This window comes from Trichomonas vaginalis, chromosome III (genome assembly GCF_026262505.1).
Source record: "Trichomonas vaginalis G3 chromosome III, whole genome shotgun sequence".
NCBI classification, from domain to species: Eukaryota; Parabasalia; order Trichomonadida; family Trichomonadidae; genus Trichomonas; species Trichomonas vaginalis.
In genome coordinates this window covers 21876586-21899687 of record NC_067205.1, presented here as the reverse complement: position 1 = coordinate 21899687, position 23102 = coordinate 21876586, and the positions used below count along the sequence as shown (strand labels likewise).

Below are 23102 nucleotides of genomic sequence, written 5' to 3'. Positions count from 1 at the left end.
ATATTTAGTTCATTCAATGAACGCGGTAAGCCTGCAAAGTAGCTCAAGCACATTCAATAAATGCGGTAACATGCGAATACAGTCATAAATGGTGGCATATAATCTTTACCAAGCCTGTTGGATTTGTTGTGAAAGTATGTGAATGATTTCCTCCTGGTTCAGTTGGTCGAAAAGTCTTTTTTGCTGAATGGTTATAATCTGGAGATAAAACGTCATTGCCAGCAAATATTCTGAGTTGTATAATGGATGGTCTCTTAATGAGTGACTATGGTCACCAAAAAGTTTGTAGTTCCTGTATGAGTGTGCGGTGGAAGGTTTGCTTCAGTAATTTTCTTCGAACCTCCTGTTTGCTTTGAAGAGTTCGCACAATAGAGGAATTTATCTAACATCTGTTCCCACATACCGAAACCTAAAACTTCTGAAGGATTTGTTGAGTTCATTGACGTATAAATAGAACCAATGGGGTAAATCATCTCAAGAATTGTATTTAATCCATTATGAATATTGAATTTATATATAATATTGAATTTGGGTGAGTATTTAAAACTGGTCTTGTTATCAATATTAACGTATTATTTTTGAAAATTGCTTTCTAACATCTTGAAATTTTGTGATTTCAGACCAGTTTCTTCCATCACTACTGATATTTACTAAATCACCACATCCTAAAGCAATGAAATACCCATCAATATAAATAAAAATTTGTAAATCTATAATTTTGAGTAAATTTTGGAGTGAATGAATAAACCAATTCCCAATTTGATAAATCCTGTGATAAATAAATATGTCTGTTATAACTTACAGGATATGAATAGACCATTTCACCTGAAACAGAACATAAACATTTGATCCATAACATAAAGCTTCAATGTCTCCATCAGCTTGAAAATTTGTTCAAATTGACCTTGTGATATTGAAGATGATCTATAAATTTTATCATTTTGTAGGATAAAATACAGTTGTTAATGTAATACCACTTACTTGTATAATCAATTTTCAAATCTGATGACATCATACTAAACATATAATAATTATCCCATCCTCACTAATGAAAATTTGATTGACTTCATAAATTAGTACCCATTTATTATTAACACATCTAATAGGATTATTTGGATATTTAAATTTAGCATCTTGATTTAAATTACATTTGAACCATTGGATATAATCGAATGAATAACAAGGGCAAAAATCATCTTCAACCGTTATCATTCCATAAATTTACCGTTATATATATTCAACATATAAAATTATTGGATTAATGATTGGCTTTCGTGTATTCAGGATTCAAAACAGATGGAGTAAATGATTCATAGTTTTTAAAATCATTTGTTTTAAAATAATAAAGCACTCCATCTGTATAAAATAAATACATGGTCACTCCATCGAAACATATCCATTCAAAGGAATCTATATCAAAGGTTTTATCTGATGATTTCATAAAATTTAAAAATGGCGGAGTAAAATAGACCTCTGATTGTTTTATTTCTTCATTAACATAAGTTTTATCTGCTTTCTTCTCTAACTCATCGTTAACATATTCCTTATCTGCTTTCTTCTCTAACTCATCGTTAACATAAGTTTTATCCGCTTTAAGGTCTAAACATCCTGAAACCCATCCTGTATCGGCTTTAGTTTTTAAAATCTTTGATGTCCATTCATGATACCATTCAACCATTTCTTTAATTTCATTATCTTTTTCATTAACATAAGTTTTATCTGCTTTCTTCTCTAACTCATCGTTAACATATTCCTTATCTGCTTTCTTCTCTAACTCATCGTTAACATAAGTTTTATCCGCTTTAAGGTCTAAACATCCTGAAACCCATCCTGTATCGGCTTTAGTTTTTAAAATCTTTGATGTCCATTCATGATACCATTCAACCATTTCTTTAATTTCATTATCTTTTTCATTAACATAAGTTTTATCTGCTTTCTTCATTATGTCATTTAGGAAACCTTTTATGAATTCCTCATTTAAATTAAATCTTCCAATCTTCAAAACTTTAGGAAATGCATTTAATGCGTAATATCTTTGTTCTTCTGGTGAATTGATGTTATATCATCCGTTATCATTTAATTTTGAATTCATAAATAAAATTTCTTTTATATTTGATATCACTGCACCACCTTTGCAAACGAATTCGAAATGGTCATTTTTCAATACTATCTCCAAATCTCCATATTTCAACCTTTGCGTTTGTTCCCGTCTTTGAATTATATGCATATATGGCGTATGTAATGGTCTGAGGGATCTGGGTGCTTTGTGCCTTAAGTTGCTGTGGTTGCTGTTGTTTAATCATTTATTATGATTTAAAAATAAATATTTAATCTGTTATCTCATCAGCTATTTTTTCTATTTGAAATTGCCATAATATTTCATTCATGAATTCTAAATCACAATCAAATAGGTCAGTTACTCTAAATTTAATATTTGATAAATCTTTTGAATGAAGAATAAATGAATTCCCAGATAATTGAAACGGATATGATAAAAAATGTGTTTAAGTTGATGGATAAAATGTTTTGTATTGATGGGTAAGAGTTAGGGTCTAATGTTTGATGTGAAAATCTCATTGGGGTATTAACTTTATCACATTTGATTAAAGTGAAATTGGAACCAGTGTCAGAATACAAAACATCCCCAACATCTTTTTCAAAATTTAATATCCCCAACAATGAACGAAGATGAGGAGTACAAAATTTAATTTTCAGCGGAAATTTAATAAGGTTATTTATTTCATCAAGTTCAAAAAGTTTATCAGGTTTTGATTTAAAATTTTCTTCATACCATACGATAAATGATTCATTTAAATAACTTAAAATCGTGTTAATATCCCATTTCGCTATCACATTATTTATATACATATCATACGTTTTTTCATGGTCATCTTTAATAAATGATATATAATCTGAAGGGTCTAAAAGAATGGGATTAAATTTACCACTCACAGAAACGAGAGTAACATTATAAATTCCGCTAACTGTTAAATTTAATTCACAGTTATTATTCGAAATAATATTGATAATTGACATTTTTATTACGATTAAAAATATGGTAAAGCGTTATTTCCAGTGATAAATAAAACTAGAATAAGATTACCTCAAGAATTCATAAATTCAACGAATAAGAAATTCATTCATGTTATAAATTTTAGTGTTTTCAGAAAATATGAGTCAGTGTCATATTCATCAACAGGTTATATTTCACTTCATTCAAATTTAGTTCAATCAAATCCATATAATGACCATTTCATAAGATTTTCAGATGGTATTAAAAATGTAATTGATAGATTAAAATATGAACAGATTGACAATATCGAATTTTTGGAATTTTGGTTTAAATATCCTGATGGAAAAAAGATTGAAGTTAAAGATAAAGCTGATACTATAACAAAAACAATTACAATGACCGATCCAGATAGTGGGGAACAAAAAGAAATAAAACAAACGATAGAAACCGGTGAAAGGTCAATTATTATTGATTATGATTCAAAGGATTATTATTCGATAATGTTAATGCTTGAATATTAAATAGCCTTAACAAAGAATTTTTCAAGTGATATTTTATATTCATCAACTATTTTATTATAAATATCATTATATGTTAAATGAAGTTCAGTTGTTGTTCCGTTTTTTGATATCTTAATTGTGCTAATATCCTTTATAGGATTTATTTTTGCAACTGTTCCGCAGCATGAAACCTCATCATCTATGAAAAATTGAATCTTCACGTCTGAATCTTGAACATCACAAAGAATGGCGATAATGTGAATTAATGATTCATAAGGTAAAATAATTAAACCAGATTGGTCAATTAAATTTATTATTGAATCATAATTATTAATTATTATATCACGGTAAATTTTCATTAATTCAGAATTAATGTCTATTTTATATGGCGCATTGCGACTGGAATCGTAGATTCCTGGGTTCTCGATTTTTGATGAAAGAGGTGGGGGTATGTTGGATAAGTGGGAATTTCAACAGGTTCTTTACCGGGTTCAGATAAAATGATTGGGTCTCCATCTTCTTTATTTTGCTCCTCCTCCTTTTTCGGTAAGTCACGAGTTAATTCAGGGCTAACATTAACTTTAACATTTTGAATAATTCGTGATTTATCATCATTTACGTTATAACCAACCGTAATCTCTGCTTTTGCGTTTGTGTTCTTTTGACTTGTGAACGTCTTCTCATTTATAATTGAATAAAAAAAAAAAAATATATTTAAAGTTTTATTTAGTTGTTACGGTAATATCCCAAGGTTCATCATTGTTTGCTTATACTTTCTTTGTAACTGCACCAATTATGTTATTGATATTGCTTTGAGTTTCTTCCAGTCTTATTTTATCATTTACAATATCTTTAATCATTTCATTACATGCATTCTTAAAACCATCTGATTTTTCTAATTTACGTCTATCACTTTCTTTAATTAAATCAAAGTTATAACCTTGTTGAGAATAAAGTGGTTCTTTATCAATTCCTTGAACGCTTCTGAAAGTGAAGATGAAGAAATTCTTGCCACTTGAATTGGTTTAAATTCTGCTTTTCATTGCTTCTTTCTGTTCATTGAACACTGGATCGAATAAAGCAACTTTAAAGAATTTCTTAGCTGGAATTTCAGGTCTAATATTTGCATATTGACCATCAAACTGGTTAGAATATCGTGGTAATCCATCCGGTCCCTCTTGAATAGCATTTAATTCTTCATTGAAATAAGAATATGGATTATGACGGTATGAATTAATTGGACCATTTTCACCTTCTCCAATGTATTGTTTAACAGCTTTTCCTTTCATCAAATTGTATAGGATAACGTTCATTATATGCTTTACGTTTAGGATAATCAGACATAGTTAATTTATAACCATTTATGACTTTAATATTACCTTGACCATCAGTAACGAAAACTTCATTTATACCATCAGGTTTTCCATTTGGACCCGTAATGTCTGCTTCGCGTGCTTCCCAATTTGGTCCATGACGTTTGGCATATGCTTGAGCTTCTGGTAATGTTAAAACGTTTCTCATTTGTTTAACATCCTTTTGAAGACCGGCAACAATGTGGACTAATTCTTTCATTCCGTCTGGAACTTTCATAGTTCTATTATATACACCCTTTTTGTTTGTCCCTTGTTTTAATGGAACCTGTAGAAGATTTGCTATTTCTGTCATGTTTAATTATAAATAAAAAATAAAAATTAATTATAAAAAGTTAATCAAATTTAACACTTCCTTTATTTAAATCAACTATTATTTTTCCATGTTCTCCTAATTGTTGATATTGTGTGTAAAGTTCATTAATGTTCATTGGTAAATTCACTTGATAAAGCATAACGTTCAACTGTTGACGACTAAAACCACTGAAAATGAAAAGGGTGGACAGGTTTGATTTAATGTTTGTGCTTAATGCTTTGAAATATTGAACAGCCATAAAGAATGAACACTGAATGTGTCAACATTGAGTTAATAACTGATTAAAATATGATTTCTCATTAGTTATTAGTTTTGATTTCACGGCATCATCTAGAAAAATTAGTGAATGCAAAAATTCTCTATCAAAATTTGAAATAGAAAGTGTTTCAAATAATTCATCCCGTTGTTTATCGATAATTTTATCCTCTAATCCTTGCTTCTTGATTGTATTATATAATTCTTTATACATTAAAAAGTTTTTTAAATAATCTTCTGCTTCTTCTTGTGATAAATAAATAATTGGAATTTTGATTAAATGCTTTAAAGATTCAAATGTATCATCTGAAGGTGAACCTGAACGGTTGATATAAATTAACACATGTGAATAGGTGGAAGTGTTAGCAATAATGATAATTTGTTTTAATATCGTTAATGTTTTACCTTTATTTTGTTTACCAATTGCTGCAGTGATTGAATTTAAGTAACATTCAGAATATGGAATTTTCATTAATTTTTCCTTAGATAGAGCATTTCTATTATCACTCAATGCTTCATTAATCATATCATCTATGTATGTATTATATACTCCTGCTAATTCTTCATAAGGGTGGATGAATTTAAATCCATTTAATCAAAAATAAATTTATAATTTTAAACATTTCTATTCATCAATATTTCATCATATGAACTTCTATACTGTGGTGGTGTACCTGTTGGATGATATTTCAAACCTTCATCCGGTGTCCATGTCCAATACGTAGTCCTAGTAAACCAAACCTGAGGAGGATTTGTCACCTTTGAACAGTAAGTGTCATTTTCACCCTGAATGATTGGATAAGCTTTCACTTGTACTGTAACTTGTGAATTGAAAGTTTCTAATCCATCAAAGAATATACCCGCTCCATCACGTTGAACTGGAATAGTGCATAAGAATGAAGTTTGGTCTTTCCATGTTCTAGCTAATGGTATGCCATTATCATCATTCAGTGGTCTAGTTAATGAGTCCTCGTATTCTTCCGTGCACATTCACTCCATCTAAATCAGAAGCTTGAAGCATACGTGTAAAAAATATGTCGCCCACTGTGGTCATCGCTTGATCGGGAAGTTTCTGGAATCTATAGTGACCTGAAGACCTCGAAGCATTGGATTTTCTAAAACTGTTCTTTGCATTGCATTCTTCGGAAATGTTAACACAACATCTGTAACATTATGAAGAGCGTATGAGAAATCTGAGCTGATACCTTCAGGAGTGATGCAACCTCCATTTAGTGAACGAACGTCAATATGTTGAGCTGGAATCATGAATGGATCTTCCTTACTAAATAAACGTGGTATTGCTTTAACTGATTCTTCAATTAAACCGTATCCTGGTGTAATGCATTTATCCTCTAAAACTTCCATCTTTGTGCATGAAATAATAACGTCATCAACTGTTGCCTCAGCAGATGTAGCGGCTAAGCTTGTAATTTAATTTGGCAGGAAGTCCGATTTGTTGGAATTTGCGATCATATTTATAAACATGATTCATAATCTTTTCATAATTTTCATCAGTTATCTTTTCATAAACGTAATTTTGTAAATCAGCAACTCTTAACGGGTCAACCTGACAAAATACTAAAGTATCCCTGAAAACATAATATTTAAGAATGATTTCACCAAATGATTTAGGATAATCATCGAACGCCTGAAATGCTAACAAATCATTTACCGGAATAATCATATCAAAAGTGACATCAACTTCTTCATTTGCATTCTTGAAAACTTCTGAAGGGTCAATATATTTACCACATACTGAGTTATCATATTTTTGAACATTATTATATAACGAATGAACAAACTTTTTAACTTTCCTTTCTGATTTTGGTTTATATGTTGCAAATGCGAAAGATTCACGGGCGCAATCCATCTGAAGATAACCGCATCACCTCTTTCGGTTTCTACTTCTAATTGTTTAAAGCTTTGATTTGATGATTTGTAACCAACGAATAAACGCATGCATTTAAAAGCGGCATCACATGTGAAAGCTTTATTTGAAACTAGAGTTGCTTTAACTTTGCGTTTAATATATGTGTCACCTAATTGGTTCACATCATGAGCCGGATTTGTAATTCTTAAATGAGTTTGTTTATCATCAATATATGGAGCATCAGAGTCATAGCATGAACTTTCAAGTTCTCTATAATATCTTCTCCGTCATTCTTTGCGAATATTTCATTTATCTTTTCGAATGAATGAAACACATTTCCATTAATCGGTTTAGTGTTTGGCACTAAATAGTTAGTCGTCATTTATTAATAAATAAAAAATCAAAATTAAAAGATGAAAATGAATTTTTAATTTTAATGAAATAATCAGAAATGGCTGCAGGATTCTTTAAAAATTATGGGATAAAGTAAAAAGAGGAGCGCATAAAGTTTGGGAAACAATGAAGAAAGGAGCAAATTGGATATTTAAGAATAAAGAAGCAATTAGTGACATTGCTGAATCAATAACGCCAAAAGCTGCCCCAATAAGAGAAGTTTTAAAAAGGAGAAAAAGTTTATCAAAGACTTCAACCGATACTAAGATAAAAATAATATTTATTTATTTTTCAACTATCTACCTCCTATTTTATTAAGTATTCCTTCAGCTATTCCACCAATTGCGTTACCTGCTTGTGCTCCCATCGCCGGATTACCTGCTTTAGTACCTAATACTCCACCTATGATAGTTCCTGCCGTTTTCGCTACTGGTGCCAAAAAGTTTGCAACGGGTTTAATAATATTTTTATGAACCCAACCCGCAGCTTTCTTAATTCCATCCCATAATTTTTTAAAGAATCCTGCAGCCATTTCTGATTTAATATTAATTAAAAAATATATTTCATCACTTATATTCTAATTTTTATTTAATGATAAATGAAACCGATTTTAAAAATAAATGAAACAGAGAAGGAAGAAATAAATGAAAGTGAAGATGTTCAACAAAAAATAAACGTTGTTAAACCAATTACTGAAATAAAAATTTTTTCATCTGTTGAAGAATTTAATGACTATTATGCTAATAATAAAAAATTATTTGAAGAATTGACAACATGTAAATTGAATAAAATGTTTAAAGTTGATGGATTCAAAATTTCAAAAATAAAGAGGGTGGTTAGTTTGAAATCTATTCCTCAATCAAGAATCACCTCATTAATGAAAATAGAAGATTTAACAAAAAGAATAGAAGAGATTGAAGAAAGAATAAATCAAATAATTGATATCATAAATTCAAATAATCATTAATTTCAATTTCTTTTTCTCGTTTATGAGGTCTTTGATTATGACTTTATTGATTTCATAAATTCAAATAATGTTTAATTAATCGCGGAATATCTGACATCATCTATATATAGCTTCTTTTTTTATTTTATTTCATTATGTTTGGGCTGAGTGTAAATGTCTTACAATTTTGAAAATTTTTTAAATCTTGATTTATTCAAAAACGTAAGAATAAAAACCGTAAGAATCATACATTTTTTACTTCATATGTTAAAAAAAATGATACAAAATCGTTCAATATTGTATGAATTCTTACGTTTACAAAAAAGTCACACAACCCTTCAACATATACTACTATTAATTTCAAAGGGCAGAAGTTCTCATGAAGCCAACATCACACATCCTCAATAGTTTAAGAACCATGATGGCGCAATTCCAGACCAAATTTTGAATTAAAACATAAAAATTAGGGAAAAATAATAAAAGATTTCGATGATCAAGAGATTCCTCGATTTGTCAAAACATCTACAATTAACAGATAGATTTATATTGTTAATGAAAGAATGAACTCATTATTAACTGGAATTAGTTAATTTTAGTACTCTATCTCAATATTACAGTGGTGTATTGATTTTGATTGCCTGAGCAATATAATCATTTATATGAGGAAATTTACAATAATCGTCATTTATATTCAAATAATAACAAATTTTATCCGAATATCAAAGTGGAAGCACCTTCCATTAACTATATTTATGAGAACTACAATGATTAGACAATAATTTCAAGAACAATATCCAATATTATAAATGCACCAAAGCTGATAGGAAAACACTTATTAATGTATCCAAAAGACAAGGATTCTTAATATTAAATAAAGCAAATTAAATAGCATACATTGATCTAATATTAATCAATAGAAACTTCAAGTTAATTTACAACAAAATAACTTTTACGACTAACTGAAGAATTTTGAATTCTCTTGAAAAGAAAACCTATAGTTGAATGATTTCCTTTTATACTCCATACTGTTCAATAACAAACCATACATGTCATTATAACAATTTGATAAACATTTAGTTTGTATACATCTTAAAATATAAAAATAATGCATCGAATGTGATCTGTCATTTATTTTTTCGTCTAATGAACCCACCAATGTCTTTGTGGAGTTATTTTGATCGATTTTATTTGAACAGTGCTGAAACAATTGTCTGTATCACATGGATAGATATTTTCCCCTTTTGTAATAAACAGAAATTCATCAAAAGTGACAGCTCTCAATTTTTTGACATTTGTAAATTCTAAATTGAATGAGAAAAATGAAATAATACTAAGCATAATACAATATTCTAGATTTAATTATAATTAGGAAAAAGTTAGTTTTGAGAGTACTTTTCATAGGCATATAGAATGAAATCTTCTGAAAAATAATATCACATAAACTCATATTATTTTCTAATATATAACTATTTTATATAAAAATCAAATTCAATGATCTTAAAAGCGAAGGATAAACCTCAAAATTTACGAATATAATGAGTGGGAATATAATGCTTATCTATCATAAAACCATATGAAATATCAATTTTTGCTTTACGCCTAATTTTTGACGACAATTAGCAAAAAATGTTAAATGTTAACACTCAGTCCATTTGAATATGAAAAATAAAATTGACTTTGATTAAATGTTTTTATTTATCATGCAATTCTTCTTGCGACCAAAGATTTGAATAAAAGTTCAAAAAATAAGATAGCTTAAAAAATAATATACGGTAGTGTTTACTAATAGATGAATAGTATATAAATTCTATTAAAATGGATTTGATCCAAAAAAATATATAAAATTTGATCATAAATAAAATCGTTTTAAATTACTTCTTCATTTACTTTAATTAATATTTAAAAACGTGCTCTATCAAAAGTTCCAAAAATTCAATATTTTAGCTTTTCTGAGGTGTCACTTTTGATGAATTTCTGTTTACAACACTTTGAGTTTAATTATATGAACTTGTATTATTCTCATGATAATTATCGAGATTTGGAAGATAATAAAAATTCTGCAAATCAAGTTGCATCTCAATTTCAAAAATTTTGTAATTGAAAATATTTTGGTTTTACATTCACAGAGGAATTATAATATCTATGTTTCCGGACAATCAGTTCTACTCATATTGAATTTTGTGAGAGTTTCAATTTTTCTGAATATATGAAATTGTTTTTATTATATGGATTCTGAAGTAACAAAATGATTCCACAATTACTACAATATAGTGCTCTTCATGAGAATGTTCCAATTAAAGAAGATAGCTATTATTTTATGTATTATAAAGGGAGAAAGTGGATTAAATTATTTTACCATGATGTTACAAATCAAAATGTTTTTAAGGATGACTCAGAAGCATTATACCATATATCAGAGGACAAATACAGCATTTTATATCTAATTAATGAGACAAATCGTCCTAATGAAACATATAAATTCATTTTGAGATATCCAGGAGTAGGTGGTGAAAATATTTTCTCTCAAGTTCGATATCCTTTATTAGAATATTGGGATTACGACTCAAAAGATTTTACAAATGTGACAGGATTATACTGCGAAAGTTGTTCATGGAGAGAAGAATTCGGGGGAATTATAAAAACACAACATTATTCAGCAAATACTTTACTTCACTGCAGTAATAATAGTGATCTTTGGCATTTTTCAATTGGAACGAAAATATTATTCTATGGTAATATTCCTGCATTTAAATCAGCTTATTTAAAGAAAGTGGAACTTTGGATGGAAGTCAAAATTAATGAAAGTCTTCTTAAACCAAAAATAACAACAACTATTCCTATCTATCAATTAAGAAAGGAGCTCGATTATAGAAGACGATAAGTTTTTAGTCTATAAATATTAATGGAGAAACGCCACTTATGATTGCGATTCTCGGAGGAAATATTCAATTTATCAAAGATTTTTCAAATAATCCAAAAATTAATCCAAATTTTGTTTCAAATGAAAGCGATACAATATTACATTATGCTGTTAGATCAGGAAACATTGATGTATTCAACTATATTGTTCAACGATATAATCCAGATAAAAACACGAAAAACAAAAATGGATTTACACCTCTTAATAATGCACAAATGTATGGATTCGAAAATATTATCAATAAATTCCCTTCATCAATGATTCAAGAGAAAGATGTAAATGGAAACACAATATTACATTATGCTGCAATGGGAGGAAATCGCGATTATTTCAAGAAGGTTCTTCAAAAATATTATTCTAAATTCAATGATTTAAACAACAACAAAGAAAACTGTTTTCAAGTTTCAATCAGATTTATTCAACCACAAATAGCAATTTATATTATGAATTCACACACAGTTAACTACAATCAACAAGATAATGATGGAAATAACGTTGTTAAAGAAGCATTAAGAATGGATATTCCGCAACATATCCGGATATCCTCGTGAGCTTGGACCTTCCGAATGTTTCAACGCCACGATTGAGAGATACGAATTGGAAAAAATTACATGCTTCATTGAAAGAATATGAAAAAGCTCAACAAGAATCCGCATTATAAAAACACATAGGCTTTATATTAATTCTTTCAAATTGATGTTCTAGAAGGAAATAACTAATTTGATAAAAATCAGGGTGGATTCTAAAGTGAATTTTCACCTGTTGGATTAGACGATCTAGTTGTCTAATCTAAATCAATTATGTGATGATATTAAAGATTAAGATTTGTAAATTAATTTTTATGTGTTTTCTTAATTGTATTTTTGTTTGAATTTCATCAAAGAATAAGAAGTTATAGATCATTGCTAGACATTTTTCTGCTTTTTTAGAAAATAAAAATGAAAATTAATCTCAATAAAGTTTGAAATTTCAACATAAATACTTTTAAAAGGTATGTTTACTAAAGCCCAAGGAATATAATTAATAAAATAAGATTTTGAAACAAATTAAATGGAGTTCTGTAATTACAAGTAATTAAGATACCAAAATAGCCTGATAACTGTGTACATCCGTTGAATGAAGTAACATTGAACTTAACAAGGCCAGGTTTAATCGGGTTAATCTTAGAGAGACTGGTACAATTTAAAAAACCATTTTCTTCAATTTGTAATGAAGAAACATGCGGAGGAAGGTAAACAGTAGTCAATCTAGTACATCCATAGAATGCGTTAGGCGAGATTCTATTCAAAGAGACACAGTTTCTTAAATCAATTTCTTCAATTGCTGTGCACCCAGAAAAACAAACATAATATATCCATTCCAAACTCGTAGCATCACTAAAATCAACTTTTCTTAAAGTTGTGAGATTAACGAATGAAAAAGAACCAGTTCTTTGAAGATTTCTTGGAATTTTAAAAGATTCAAGAGAAGTATTTACAAAAACATCTGTATCAAAAAAGATAAGGCAGTCAGGAAATATAACAGTTCGCAAATTAATGGAATAATTAAAAATATATGAATAAACTTCGGTTAATTTTGAACAATTTGTAAAGTCAATCGATTGAACGTTTGGTAGATCAGCAAATATTTGGCCAATTAACTTTGTAAGCGAGCTTGGCGATAAAAATTTGAATTCTTTAAGCGTAGTTTTAGAATTTTGAGCGAAACCCCATTCTAGATCGGTTACATATGTTTCGATAATGCATGTTTGGAGGTTTTGAGGGATTGCAATAAGTTTTGTACCTTGATATACATAAGCACTCAATAACTAAGCAAAAATCTCGAGATTTTAAGTGCACTGAAAACTTTCTGATACACTCACAATTTCATTCATATTGAAATTTGTGAGAGTATCAATTTCTCTGAAGATATGAAATTGCCTTTTTTTATAGCATAGCATAACTTTCTGGGTCCAGGAAATATGATGGGTAAAAGAGGTTTTTGTTTCAATTTTTGAAGGGTTTTTAGCTCCACCATCAAGCTTGATTTTGATACGAGAACTATAATACCTATTGTAAATATTGTAGACTATTCAAAATTCCCAAAAATACATCATAAGCAATATTTCAAATATAAGTTTTTCTATGGATAACTGTTTTAAATAATATCCCAGACACTCAAGAAAATGTAAGACTCAAAAAATTATGCAAAGTAATGGATTCTGATGCAACCAAATGTTTCTGCTAACTCCACAATTGAACGATGATCAAGAAATTTTTTCTTTCTTCACAGATCCTCAATATGTTTTTAAGGATGACTCAGAAACATCATATAATACGCTAGGGAACAAACACAACATTTTGTATCTAATTAATGAGATAAATCATAGGAATAAGGCTTGTATGTATGAAAATTGCCCATTTTTTTTCAAAACCTTTTCGGAATTGTCACTTTTACTTCTTATAAATTTTAAAAATGCAATCACTACATCAGGCAGCAGCGAATGGGGATATTGCAACTGTTCAAAGAATAATGAATATTCCTAATCCTCCTATCAACCAACCTGATATGAATGGATTTACTCCTTTACATCTTTCATTAATTTATAAACACGAAGAAATTGCTGAAATTATATTACGCCATCCATTACTTGATATTAATATGGTTGATCACAACAGAAATACAGCTCTTCATCATAGTATTTACAATCAACAATTTAATATTGCTAAAAAAATCTCATTACATCCACGATCAGACATCAATATCCAAAATATTAATGGAGAAACGCCACTAATGATTTCAATTCTCGGAGGAAATATTCAATTTATCAAAGATTTTTCAAATAATCCAAAAATTAATCCAAATTTTGTTTCAAATGAAAGCGATACAATATTACATTATGCTGTTAGATCAGGAAACATTGATGTATTCAACTATATTGTTCAACGATATAATCCAGATAAAAACGCGAAAAACAAAAATATATTTACACCTCTTAATAATGCACAAATGTATGGATTCGAAAATATTATCAATAAATTCCCTTCATCAATGATTCAAGAGAAAGATGTAAATGGAAACACAATTTTACATTATGCAGCAATGGGAGGAAATCTCGATTATTTCAAGAAGGTTCTTCAAAAATATTATTCTAAATTCAATGATTTAAACAACAACAAAGAAAACTGTTTTCAAGTTTCAATCAGATTTATTCAACCACAAATAGCAATTTATATTATGAATTCACACACAGTTAACTACAATCAACAAGATAACGATGGAAATAACGTTGTTCAAAAAGCATTAATATCAAATAACTATGAAATATTTCATTGTTTAATAAATAAATGTACATTTAATGATACTAAAAATAAATTTGGAGATGATTCATTGTTGGTTGCTGTTAAATCAAGATGTTCCAAACAAATCGTTCAAGAATTAATGATGCACAAAACATTTAATGCAAATGTTTTTGATAATGATGGAAATAACGCTGTAATGATTTGTTGCATGAATGGTGATAACAATAACACAGCACATGAATCATAACTACAGAAGTGTTAACAAACAAGGAAACACTGCATTACATCTTGGTGTTCAATCAGGAAATATTGAACTTGTTAAAAGAATTTTATATAAATCATCTGAAAGACCAGGAAAAAACAAAGATGGTTTTACTCCTCTTGAACTTGCTTTTACTGATGAAATGAAAAATCTCCTCAGAAGTCATAACATCCATTAAATATATATATTTAAATAAGTTAAACAATAAAAATGAAATATACTTTTTAAATTATTTGGAAAAATATTCTCGTTTGTTAAAATTGATAAGTTCTGATTCTGATTTTATAGGTTTTCTATAGTATATAAATAAAAAGTCTTTCAGACATTCTGATTCAATTACCACAAACTATGAATAATAAAATTGTCAATATTTATAATTTCCAATCTCATTTGAACCAGACAGTACTTCCACAAAACGCTTTTGAAAATAAAAATTATATTAAAACTGAACTAAAACATTTCCAGAATTCTCAAAATAGAATAATCTTCTAAATTATTTTGAAAAATTATTGCAAAAGGCACATGTTTTAAGACTCTATATTATATACATGTGTTATTAATCCAAACTATAATATAAATGAAGTGGTAAAATGTTTTTCAATACTTTTATTGACTTTTCTTTGTGTTTTTTTTTCATAGAAAATTTTGACTTTTGATCAAGTTTCGGAAAAAAATTAACGTACAAAAACATTTTCATTTCAAAATGATCCTTCAAAATATATCGATATATGAAGACTTCATTAATACATATGATAAGCTTTACCACATTAAGACAGATGAATCATTCGATGAAGTTTTCAATATGATATGTTCAACTATACTTGGTAAATATCAATTATCAACTCGTAAAGTCATTACAAGCATTATTAATGCAATCAAATATAATTATAGATCAATTAATGTATATATTCCAATAATAAACATGATTTTAGAAAAATATACTTTTGATTTTTCGAAAATTCAAGAATATTTTGATGGTATTCCACTTGGAATATCATATACTTACAAAAATGATGAAATCATCAATGTGATGATTTATGCAAACGATTATCCATCCAAAAATACTGTGAAATATATGATCATGAATGATAAAATTGAAGAATTTAAAGAATACGTGACCCAAAATTCAATTGATGATATAGTGCTTCGCTTTTCATGTTTCAAAGAATTAAAACCAATTGAAGCATGCGCATTATTTGGATCAGTCAACATTTTTTATTTTATTTATCTGGATCTCAAACAAGATATCACCAAAAGATGCTTTCAATTTTCATTAATTGGTGGAAACATTGATATAATCAACGAGTGCATGAAATTATACGACATCGATGCTGATTGCATGAAGTATGGCATTTCTAGTCATAACAACCAATTTATTGAATATATTTTGGAGAAAGATCCATCTTATGTTCGTTTCTTTGATATCAACGATGTAATTGAATCCCAAAATCTTAAATCCGTATTTCTTTTAATCAACAAAAATGATGATGCCATAATTCCATTTTGCTCAGCATTTTCACAAACAATCGAATTTTTCAAATGTAATAATTATGATTTCAGCAAAGTTGATGATAAAAAAAGAACTTTACTTCATTATGCATGTCTTTATAATAGTGATGAAGCATGCAAAACAATATTAAAATATCCAGAAATCTATAAATCAATTCTCAATTCACGAGATTGTAACGGAAAAACACCTCTTCATATTGCAATATGCAATAATAACAAAGATGAAGCAATTCTTCTCGTAACAAACGGAGTTGATATATACAAAAGTATTAATTGTAGCGATATTCTTCATATTGCATTAAAAAATAACAGAACTGATCTTGCCGAATTTCTAGTTAAACATGTTGTCGATATCAATAAAGGAGACTTTTTAGATATGACAGCTTTTGATATTGCTTTAACTTTTAACAATTACACTATTGCTAGAATTATTATTTCTTATAACTATGATATCAATAAAATAAGCAGCTGGGATGGTGATACTCCATTATTAAGAGCTGTCCGAAAAGACGATTTTAATAAGGCGAAATTTCTTCTTTGGAATTTTGCGAATCCTGATATTAAAAACATATATTTGGGTAGTTCTTGTTTTCATTATGCTCAAAGACATAATAACATAGAAATGATCAAACTTCTTCTTTCACATAGAGGGAATATCAATGCAAAAGACAACAAGAATAAAACCGTGAGGGCAAGAAGGTTCCAAATCATTTGATTTGTTGAATTGAATTTTATTTTCATCGTTTTTCATAATAATATTTATCATTCTTTAATAAAACATTTTATTTCAAACCCGACTAAATTTGAAAAGTACGGGATTACAGAATATTTTGAATTAATTCATAGAATTATATTTCAGCGTTTCAATCAAGCATTCAAATTATGTATTTCATCAATTTCATCAATTGAGATATGTTACAAACCAATAGTACATTAATTTTACTCGATTTACAGCCACTTAAAAAAATTCATTTTGGGACGATAATTTTTAAAACTTTCTATCTTACGAAAACATAACACAATGATATTTATATAGTATGCCAACATCGGCTCAAAATTATTTACTCTTGGCAGAATTATGACAATAGAATTTGCGAAATCTGAGTCAAAATTCATAATTTCATGGCATAAAACATCATATTTATATATATACTATAATTTCTACATACAAAACATAGTGAATTTCGCTTAATTACTCTAAATTGAACAATTCAATTCCGAAATATGTAAAAAAGTTAACAGATATAATATAATATAAGTTTATGGTTAACAAAAAATTAAAAAATTATACAAGTTATTAATGTTTGATGAATTTCCTTATATCAGGAAATTCATTATAAAATTTTCCAAGTGTTTCATCTGAAACACTCTTATGTTGGACAAATTTCTGATAATCTGGTGGATCATCATTATGTTTTGCACTATCCATATGCCGGTAAACATCACCTCCTTCGTCAAATCCTTTTCCGCAATAGTAGCAGAAATGTTTTCCACAAGAGCAGGAAATATGATTACATAATTTGATTTTTTCAACAATAGTATCACAGAATGGACATTGTCTGCAACCCAATGGTATATCATTACCTTCGCATTTACCTTCAGGATGCCATTGACCGCAATGAACACACAAGATCATATTACAGGTCTTTTTAAGACAATGCATTTCTGTGAACTTCTGTTTAAATATCAACTTCTCTGGGTGGTTCGGACAATAAGTGAATATTGGACATTTGTGAAATGCAAGAGATGCGAGAGCGGTTATGTATGCTTTCGTTTCTCTTTTGGATATTGGTGATGACAATAAAATCCAAATCAAATGACCTAATGGAGTAATTGGCCAGATTCCTTGAGATTGATCATATTTGTTTCGGAAATCATAAAACGAGTATATGCCAATATGATCCACGTTTGTAAGAGCTCTTGGAATATTGATATTTCCTTTCAAGTCAATAATCTTTCCAAGATTGTATGCAATTGATTCTTTTGCACATCGAAGACAAATTGGTCTTGAAACGATGTATTTTTCTGGGAAATAAATATTAACGCTTTCGTTTGAATGAAGTGTTGGATCATTATGCATCAAAACATCATCACCAAAACATTCAGGAACTCCTCTTTTTCCAACAAATATACCACGTGTTCCAAATCTATCAATGAAAGTGTTAACTGTTTCTTGATCTTCTTCTATTGGAACGATAAGGAAATTGAATCTTTTGTCAAGTTGATAGAAACTGTTTTGAGCCTTGATGGCAATTTCAAGGGATTTTATATTGCAATCTGGTGGAATTTTGACAGAGTATACCGGAAGTTTTGGAGGATCCTCGAATAATACTTTCTCTGCACGCTCAACATCTTCCAAAAATCCACAGAAATCATAATCATCATTTATCAAATTTATTTTCTTGGATTCAAAGTACTTTGATAATGAATTAAGTACTTCTCGATAATTCAACAAATAGCTTGGAACTATTTCTTCAGGAATTTTCAAAATAAATTTGTTTGAAATCTTGTTACGCAGCATTGCAATTAATGGTTCAAGAAATTCCTTTGGAACTGTTACTGTTACTGATCCATTTTCAAAATCTCTATTATACTTCGATACTTTGAAGATCACTCCATTAAAATGCTCTAAAACAGATTGAACTCTTTTCATAAATTCATCTTTTTGTAGGTTGAACGAGTTCAAGTTTTTAATTTGAACTTCATAAGTTGAAAGAATTTCATGCCTTGAAACTTTGAAAGTCTTCATGAATTTGAGGAATTTTCTCGATAAATTATCAGTTCTAAGAATTTTAAATGTTGCGCAATTTTTAATGAATTGGATGGATTGAATTTGTTTAAATTTAGTGATTTTATCCAAAGCAAGCAATTTATTAACGTTTCGGATTTCCAAAAGCCTTACATCAATATTATGATACCTTGCGATTTCAGTGTACAAATCAGGATCTTCCTCCAACATTATTTTAAGTTCATTTAATTGATGAATTGTTGGCATTTGATTGGCCTTGACTAAGGATGATTTTAATTCAATTACTTTATCATAATCAAGTGCCTGTAATTGTAATTTCTAGATTAACATCATTGATAAGATTTTGTCCATCTACACATTTCTTGCTGAATTCTTCAATTATTGGAGCGAATTCTAATAATTTGATAATTTGATTTCTTCGATTTGGAATATTTGGAATATCTTTTGTTGAACGATATTCAATGGCATATCTCTGGGGGTAAAATAAAACCCATGGTGTTTTATTAACACAAACTGCATTTGGAAAGATATCCTCCCATTGTTTTGTGGAATTAGGATCTGGAGTACATTTTTCTGGAGGTTTGTTTACTTTCCATGTAATTCTTTCTGCTTTGGGTATAATTTTTTTTGAAATTATTACCAAATGTGAATAATCCTTTGGCTTGCTGAAAACTGAATCACATTTTGCAAAAGTATGTGGAAAGGAAACAAATTTTTTCTTTTTCTTTTCTTTCTTTTGATCTTCATCAACAATATCATCTTTATCATCTGAAAATGACATATCTTCTCCTGTAATAGCGATTGTGCAAATGCTTGAATGTTTACTGAGTTCCTCAATTTTAGAATGAATATATTTGATCGATGCTTCGTTAACATGATAAGCATTGAATGATGGTTCATTGAAGGAAATGACATCATAATCGATTTTGTCAATTCCGTAACCTTTTAGAGAGCAACAATATTCCATTGTTGGATGCTTGATAAGAATTGTTTGTGGTGTGAATGGTGCCAAATCACGTACCAATTTTATTCCTTCATTAATTTTACTAACAATTTCATCATATTTTTTAGTTGCGGGAAATGCGTTCATGCAAATTTCCTTGTTGTTATTGAGAGATGAAAATCCAAAGAAAGAGCTTCCATTTTTACATTTTGATGCTTTTCCAATCAAGTTGAATTTCAACATCAATTTGTAATAATAAGAAACAAATCCATTCATCATCGGAATGAAAAATGGAGTATCAAATGACGAATTGATGTTTATAGAAAATGGTTTGTATTTTTGTTCTGCCCTTTGATCTATATGAATGATAGTTCCATAGTTCATTTTAAGATTTGCATTACGTTGAATATTCAATATCAATACGTTTGATGGAACGTTAAAACTATATGAACCAGGACGTGATTTTGTAATAATGTAGCTTTCTTGTTTTTCTTTGTCATATGATGGTATATATTCGGCAAATTTGTTGCTTTCATCAAGTTTCTCCGTTTCTTCAAATGAATGACATTCATCTGCTTTGAATCTAAATTCAGGCTCCAACTTGGTATTCGAAATCATATCTAATTGTGCTTTCCTGGCAGTTATCCATGCACCATTTTCGGAATTCTTTTCGATTTCATCAAATAATCTTTGACAAAAAGTATGAACAAAATCACAGTTTTGATAAAACTCGTCAATATTTGTCCACAAATCTTCGGTATCACCTATATCCAATGTTTCTGAAAGATCAAATATTTCTCCAACAATCTGTGTAGCCTTCTTTGGATGGAATCCAAAATCTGGAGCAATTTCAGCAATCTTTCTTCTTTTAAGTACCATTTCAATGAATGTTTTCATGATTGTGTCCAGGTCAGATTCGTAATTAAAGTTTTGGACAAATTTTGGACATAAATTATTTAAAATAATATCATCTGATATTAGTTTTAAGGACAAAGCTGCAAGCAACATTGGTGTAACTTCGCCATCGTAGTAATTTCTTGAAAGATTCAAAATTGATGCTGAAATAAACGGAGAAAAGTTTCTGAATGATGATAACATAAATCCATCATTTGTAAGATTTCCTGTGGCTTGATTTAATGCACCAATATTCTTCAACATATTAATGATTGAATTGACTTTTTCTTTTGAAACTTTATCTGGAAGTTTATAAAGCGTTTCAAATCTAATTCCAATTCTTCTGAGATCAAGAACAAAAGAAGAAATATCACTCTTTAATATTTCTGGGTCTTGATATTCTGGAATTTTCTTTCCTTCAACTGTGATTTGAACAGCTGTTCCTGGCATTACTCTACCAACTCTTCCTCTTCTCTGAAGTTGGTTTTTGCCTTGTGATTGGAGATTCCTTAAGATTTGTGACTCCAATTGATGAATTAGTATCAGGAATATTCATGACTCCACAATCAATTACAGCAGCCATTTTATCTATTGTAATTGATGATTCAATGGCATTTGTTGCAATGACAACTTTGATAATATTATTATAGTTCGGTATATTGCCTTTTGCAATTTTCTTTTGATATGGAGGAACATAACTAATGAATGGAATAGGAAGTATATAGAGCTTATCACTATCAGATGCATTCTCTTTCAGGTAGTTCATGAAGCTTTGTTCATCACTCATTATATTTTCTGCGTATAAGAGTAATCTAACTTTTTGAACTTTTCTTTTGTGTTCTTTAAGTTCAACGATGAGTTGTCTGTGAATGTCTAAGATCCTTTGTCTTCCGGAAGTGAAAATCAAAATGTGTCCTTGCAATGATTTATTATTGGCCATGTTGTCAATGATTGTAATTGTATTCTTCACTGCTTCATTAACTGTTTCATCGATATTCTTTACAGTTATGGAAATGTCTTTGATTGGAAACAAACATTTGTCAGTTAATATCAAGTCTCCTTTTTTGTATCCATTTCTGTTAAAAACTTTAAATATTCTATCATCAGGAGTTGCTGACATCATCATGATGTGCTTGTTGATCTTAAAAGGAGGACAATTCTCGGCAAGCCTAGAGATTACAACATCTGTATAGTTATCTCTTTCATGGATTTCATCAAGACAAAATCTTGTTCGATCGAATATTTTGATGTGTTTTTTGTTGGCTTTTGAAATAAGAACTAAAAGAGAACGAGGAGAGAACAAACCAATGATGGGTTTTGTTATGTTTTGCTGTTCGTAATATTCTAAGTATTTCTTGGGATCTGTTTCTAAAATAACTGTGTCACCAAAGAAATTGGTGAAGTCTTCAACTTTGTCATCAATGATTGTTTTTCCTGGTTGTGTCATTATGAAGAAAGGCATCTTGAGTTCTTCATAATAAGAAAGTATCGAAAACATGAAAGGTGCACATCTCGTTTTTCCACTTCCTGTTGAACTTTTGAAGTTTATTATATTCGAATTCATATTAAAAAATCGAAAAATATGTTATAAACAGGATAAACCAATGTTTCGTAGAAGTTATTATCTTCGGGAGGATGAAAAGACATTTTGAAAAGTCTTCTAAATATCTCGGCCATTTCGTATTCATATCTCTTTCCTTTGATCATTTTTATGAATTCAAGAAAAATCTCAATAGATTTTTTGATAGTTTTTACATGGTCTTTGTAGATCTTAAAAAGTTGATCCTTGTCATTAAAGTCACCATGAAAGTTGCATAGATTCCTTATTGATTGTTGAATTAATTGAAATTCAGGTTCAAATCGTTCAACCAAATCTTTCGA

At 28.9% G+C, this 23102-nt stretch overlaps 6 protein-coding genes and 2 pseudogenes across 8 annotated transcripts, besides 3 other annotated features; 3 read left to right on the top strand and 5 right to left on the bottom strand.

Moving 5' to 3' along the window:
* Nucleotides 1–6642: part of a mobile genetic element that runs on past the window's edge.
* TVAGG3_0741150 lies at nt 174–2303 on the bottom strand (annotated as a pseudogene). The gene has a single exon. A coding segment is annotated over exon 1 (2130 nt).
* A 1370-nt stretch (nt 6643–8012) lies between the features above and the next one.
* Nucleotides 8013–8249, bottom strand: TVAGG3_0741130 (N-acetylmuramoyl-l-alanine amidase family; the record flags this gene model as incomplete). The annotated part of the gene is made up of 1 exon (XM_001299956.1): nt 8013–8249. The coding sequence occupies one exon, from the start codon at nt 8247–8249 to the stop codon at nt 8013–8015; it is 237 nt and encodes a 78-aa protein (XP_001299957.1).
* Nucleotides 8250–9907: 1658 nt separating this feature from the next.
* Nucleotides 9908–9944: a mobile genetic element.
* A 667-nt stretch (nt 9945–10611) lies between these two features.
* Nucleotides 10612–10649: a mobile genetic element.
* Nucleotides 10650–11582: 933 nt separating this feature from the next.
* On the top strand, nt 11583–12134 carry TVAGG3_0741100 (protein ubiquitination; the record flags this gene model as incomplete). The annotated part of the gene is made up of 1 exon (XM_001299957.1): nt 11583–12134. One exon carries the CDS (start codon nt 11583–11585, stop codon nt 12132–12134), a length of 552 nt encoding a protein of 183 aa, XP_001299958.1.
* Nucleotides 12135–14032: 1898 nt separating this feature from the next.
* Nucleotides 14033–15469, top strand: TVAGG3_0741090 (protein ubiquitination; the record flags this gene model as incomplete). Its single annotated transcript, XM_001299958.2, has 1 exon — nt 14038–15111. The coding sequence occupies one exon, from the start codon at nt 14038–14040 to the stop codon at nt 15109–15111; it is 1074 nt and encodes a 357-aa protein (XP_001299959.1).
* A 360-nt stretch (nt 15470–15829) lies between these two features.
* TVAGG3_0741080 (spectrin binding) lies at nt 15830–17350 on the top strand (the record flags this gene model as incomplete). Its single annotated transcript, XM_001299959.1, has 1 exon — nt 15830–17350. The coding sequence occupies one exon, from the start codon at nt 15830–15832 to the stop codon at nt 17348–17350; it is 1521 nt and encodes a 506-aa protein (XP_001299960.1).
* A 582-nt stretch (nt 17351–17932) lies between these two features.
* Nucleotides 17933–19288, bottom strand: TVAGG3_0741070 (protein polyubiquitination; the record flags this gene model as incomplete). The annotated part of the gene is made up of 1 exon (XM_001299960.2): nt 17933–19288. One exon carries the CDS (start codon nt 19286–19288, stop codon nt 17933–17935), a length of 1356 nt encoding a protein of 451 aa, XP_001299961.2.
* A 391-nt stretch (nt 19289–19679) lies between these two features.
* TVAGG3_0741060 (helicase protein) lies at nt 19680–20474 on the bottom strand (the record flags this gene model as incomplete). Its single annotated transcript, XM_051244887.1, has 1 exon — nt 19680–20474. The coding sequence occupies one exon, from the start codon at nt 20472–20474 to the stop codon at nt 19680–19682; it is 795 nt and encodes a 264-aa protein (XP_051091474.1).
* Nucleotides 20475–21795: 1321 nt separating this feature from the next.
* Nucleotides 21796–22868, bottom strand: TVAGG3_0741050 (annotated as a pseudogene). Its single transcript has one exon. A coding segment is annotated over exon 1 (1073 nt).
* Nucleotides 22869–23102: the final 234 nt, after the last annotated feature.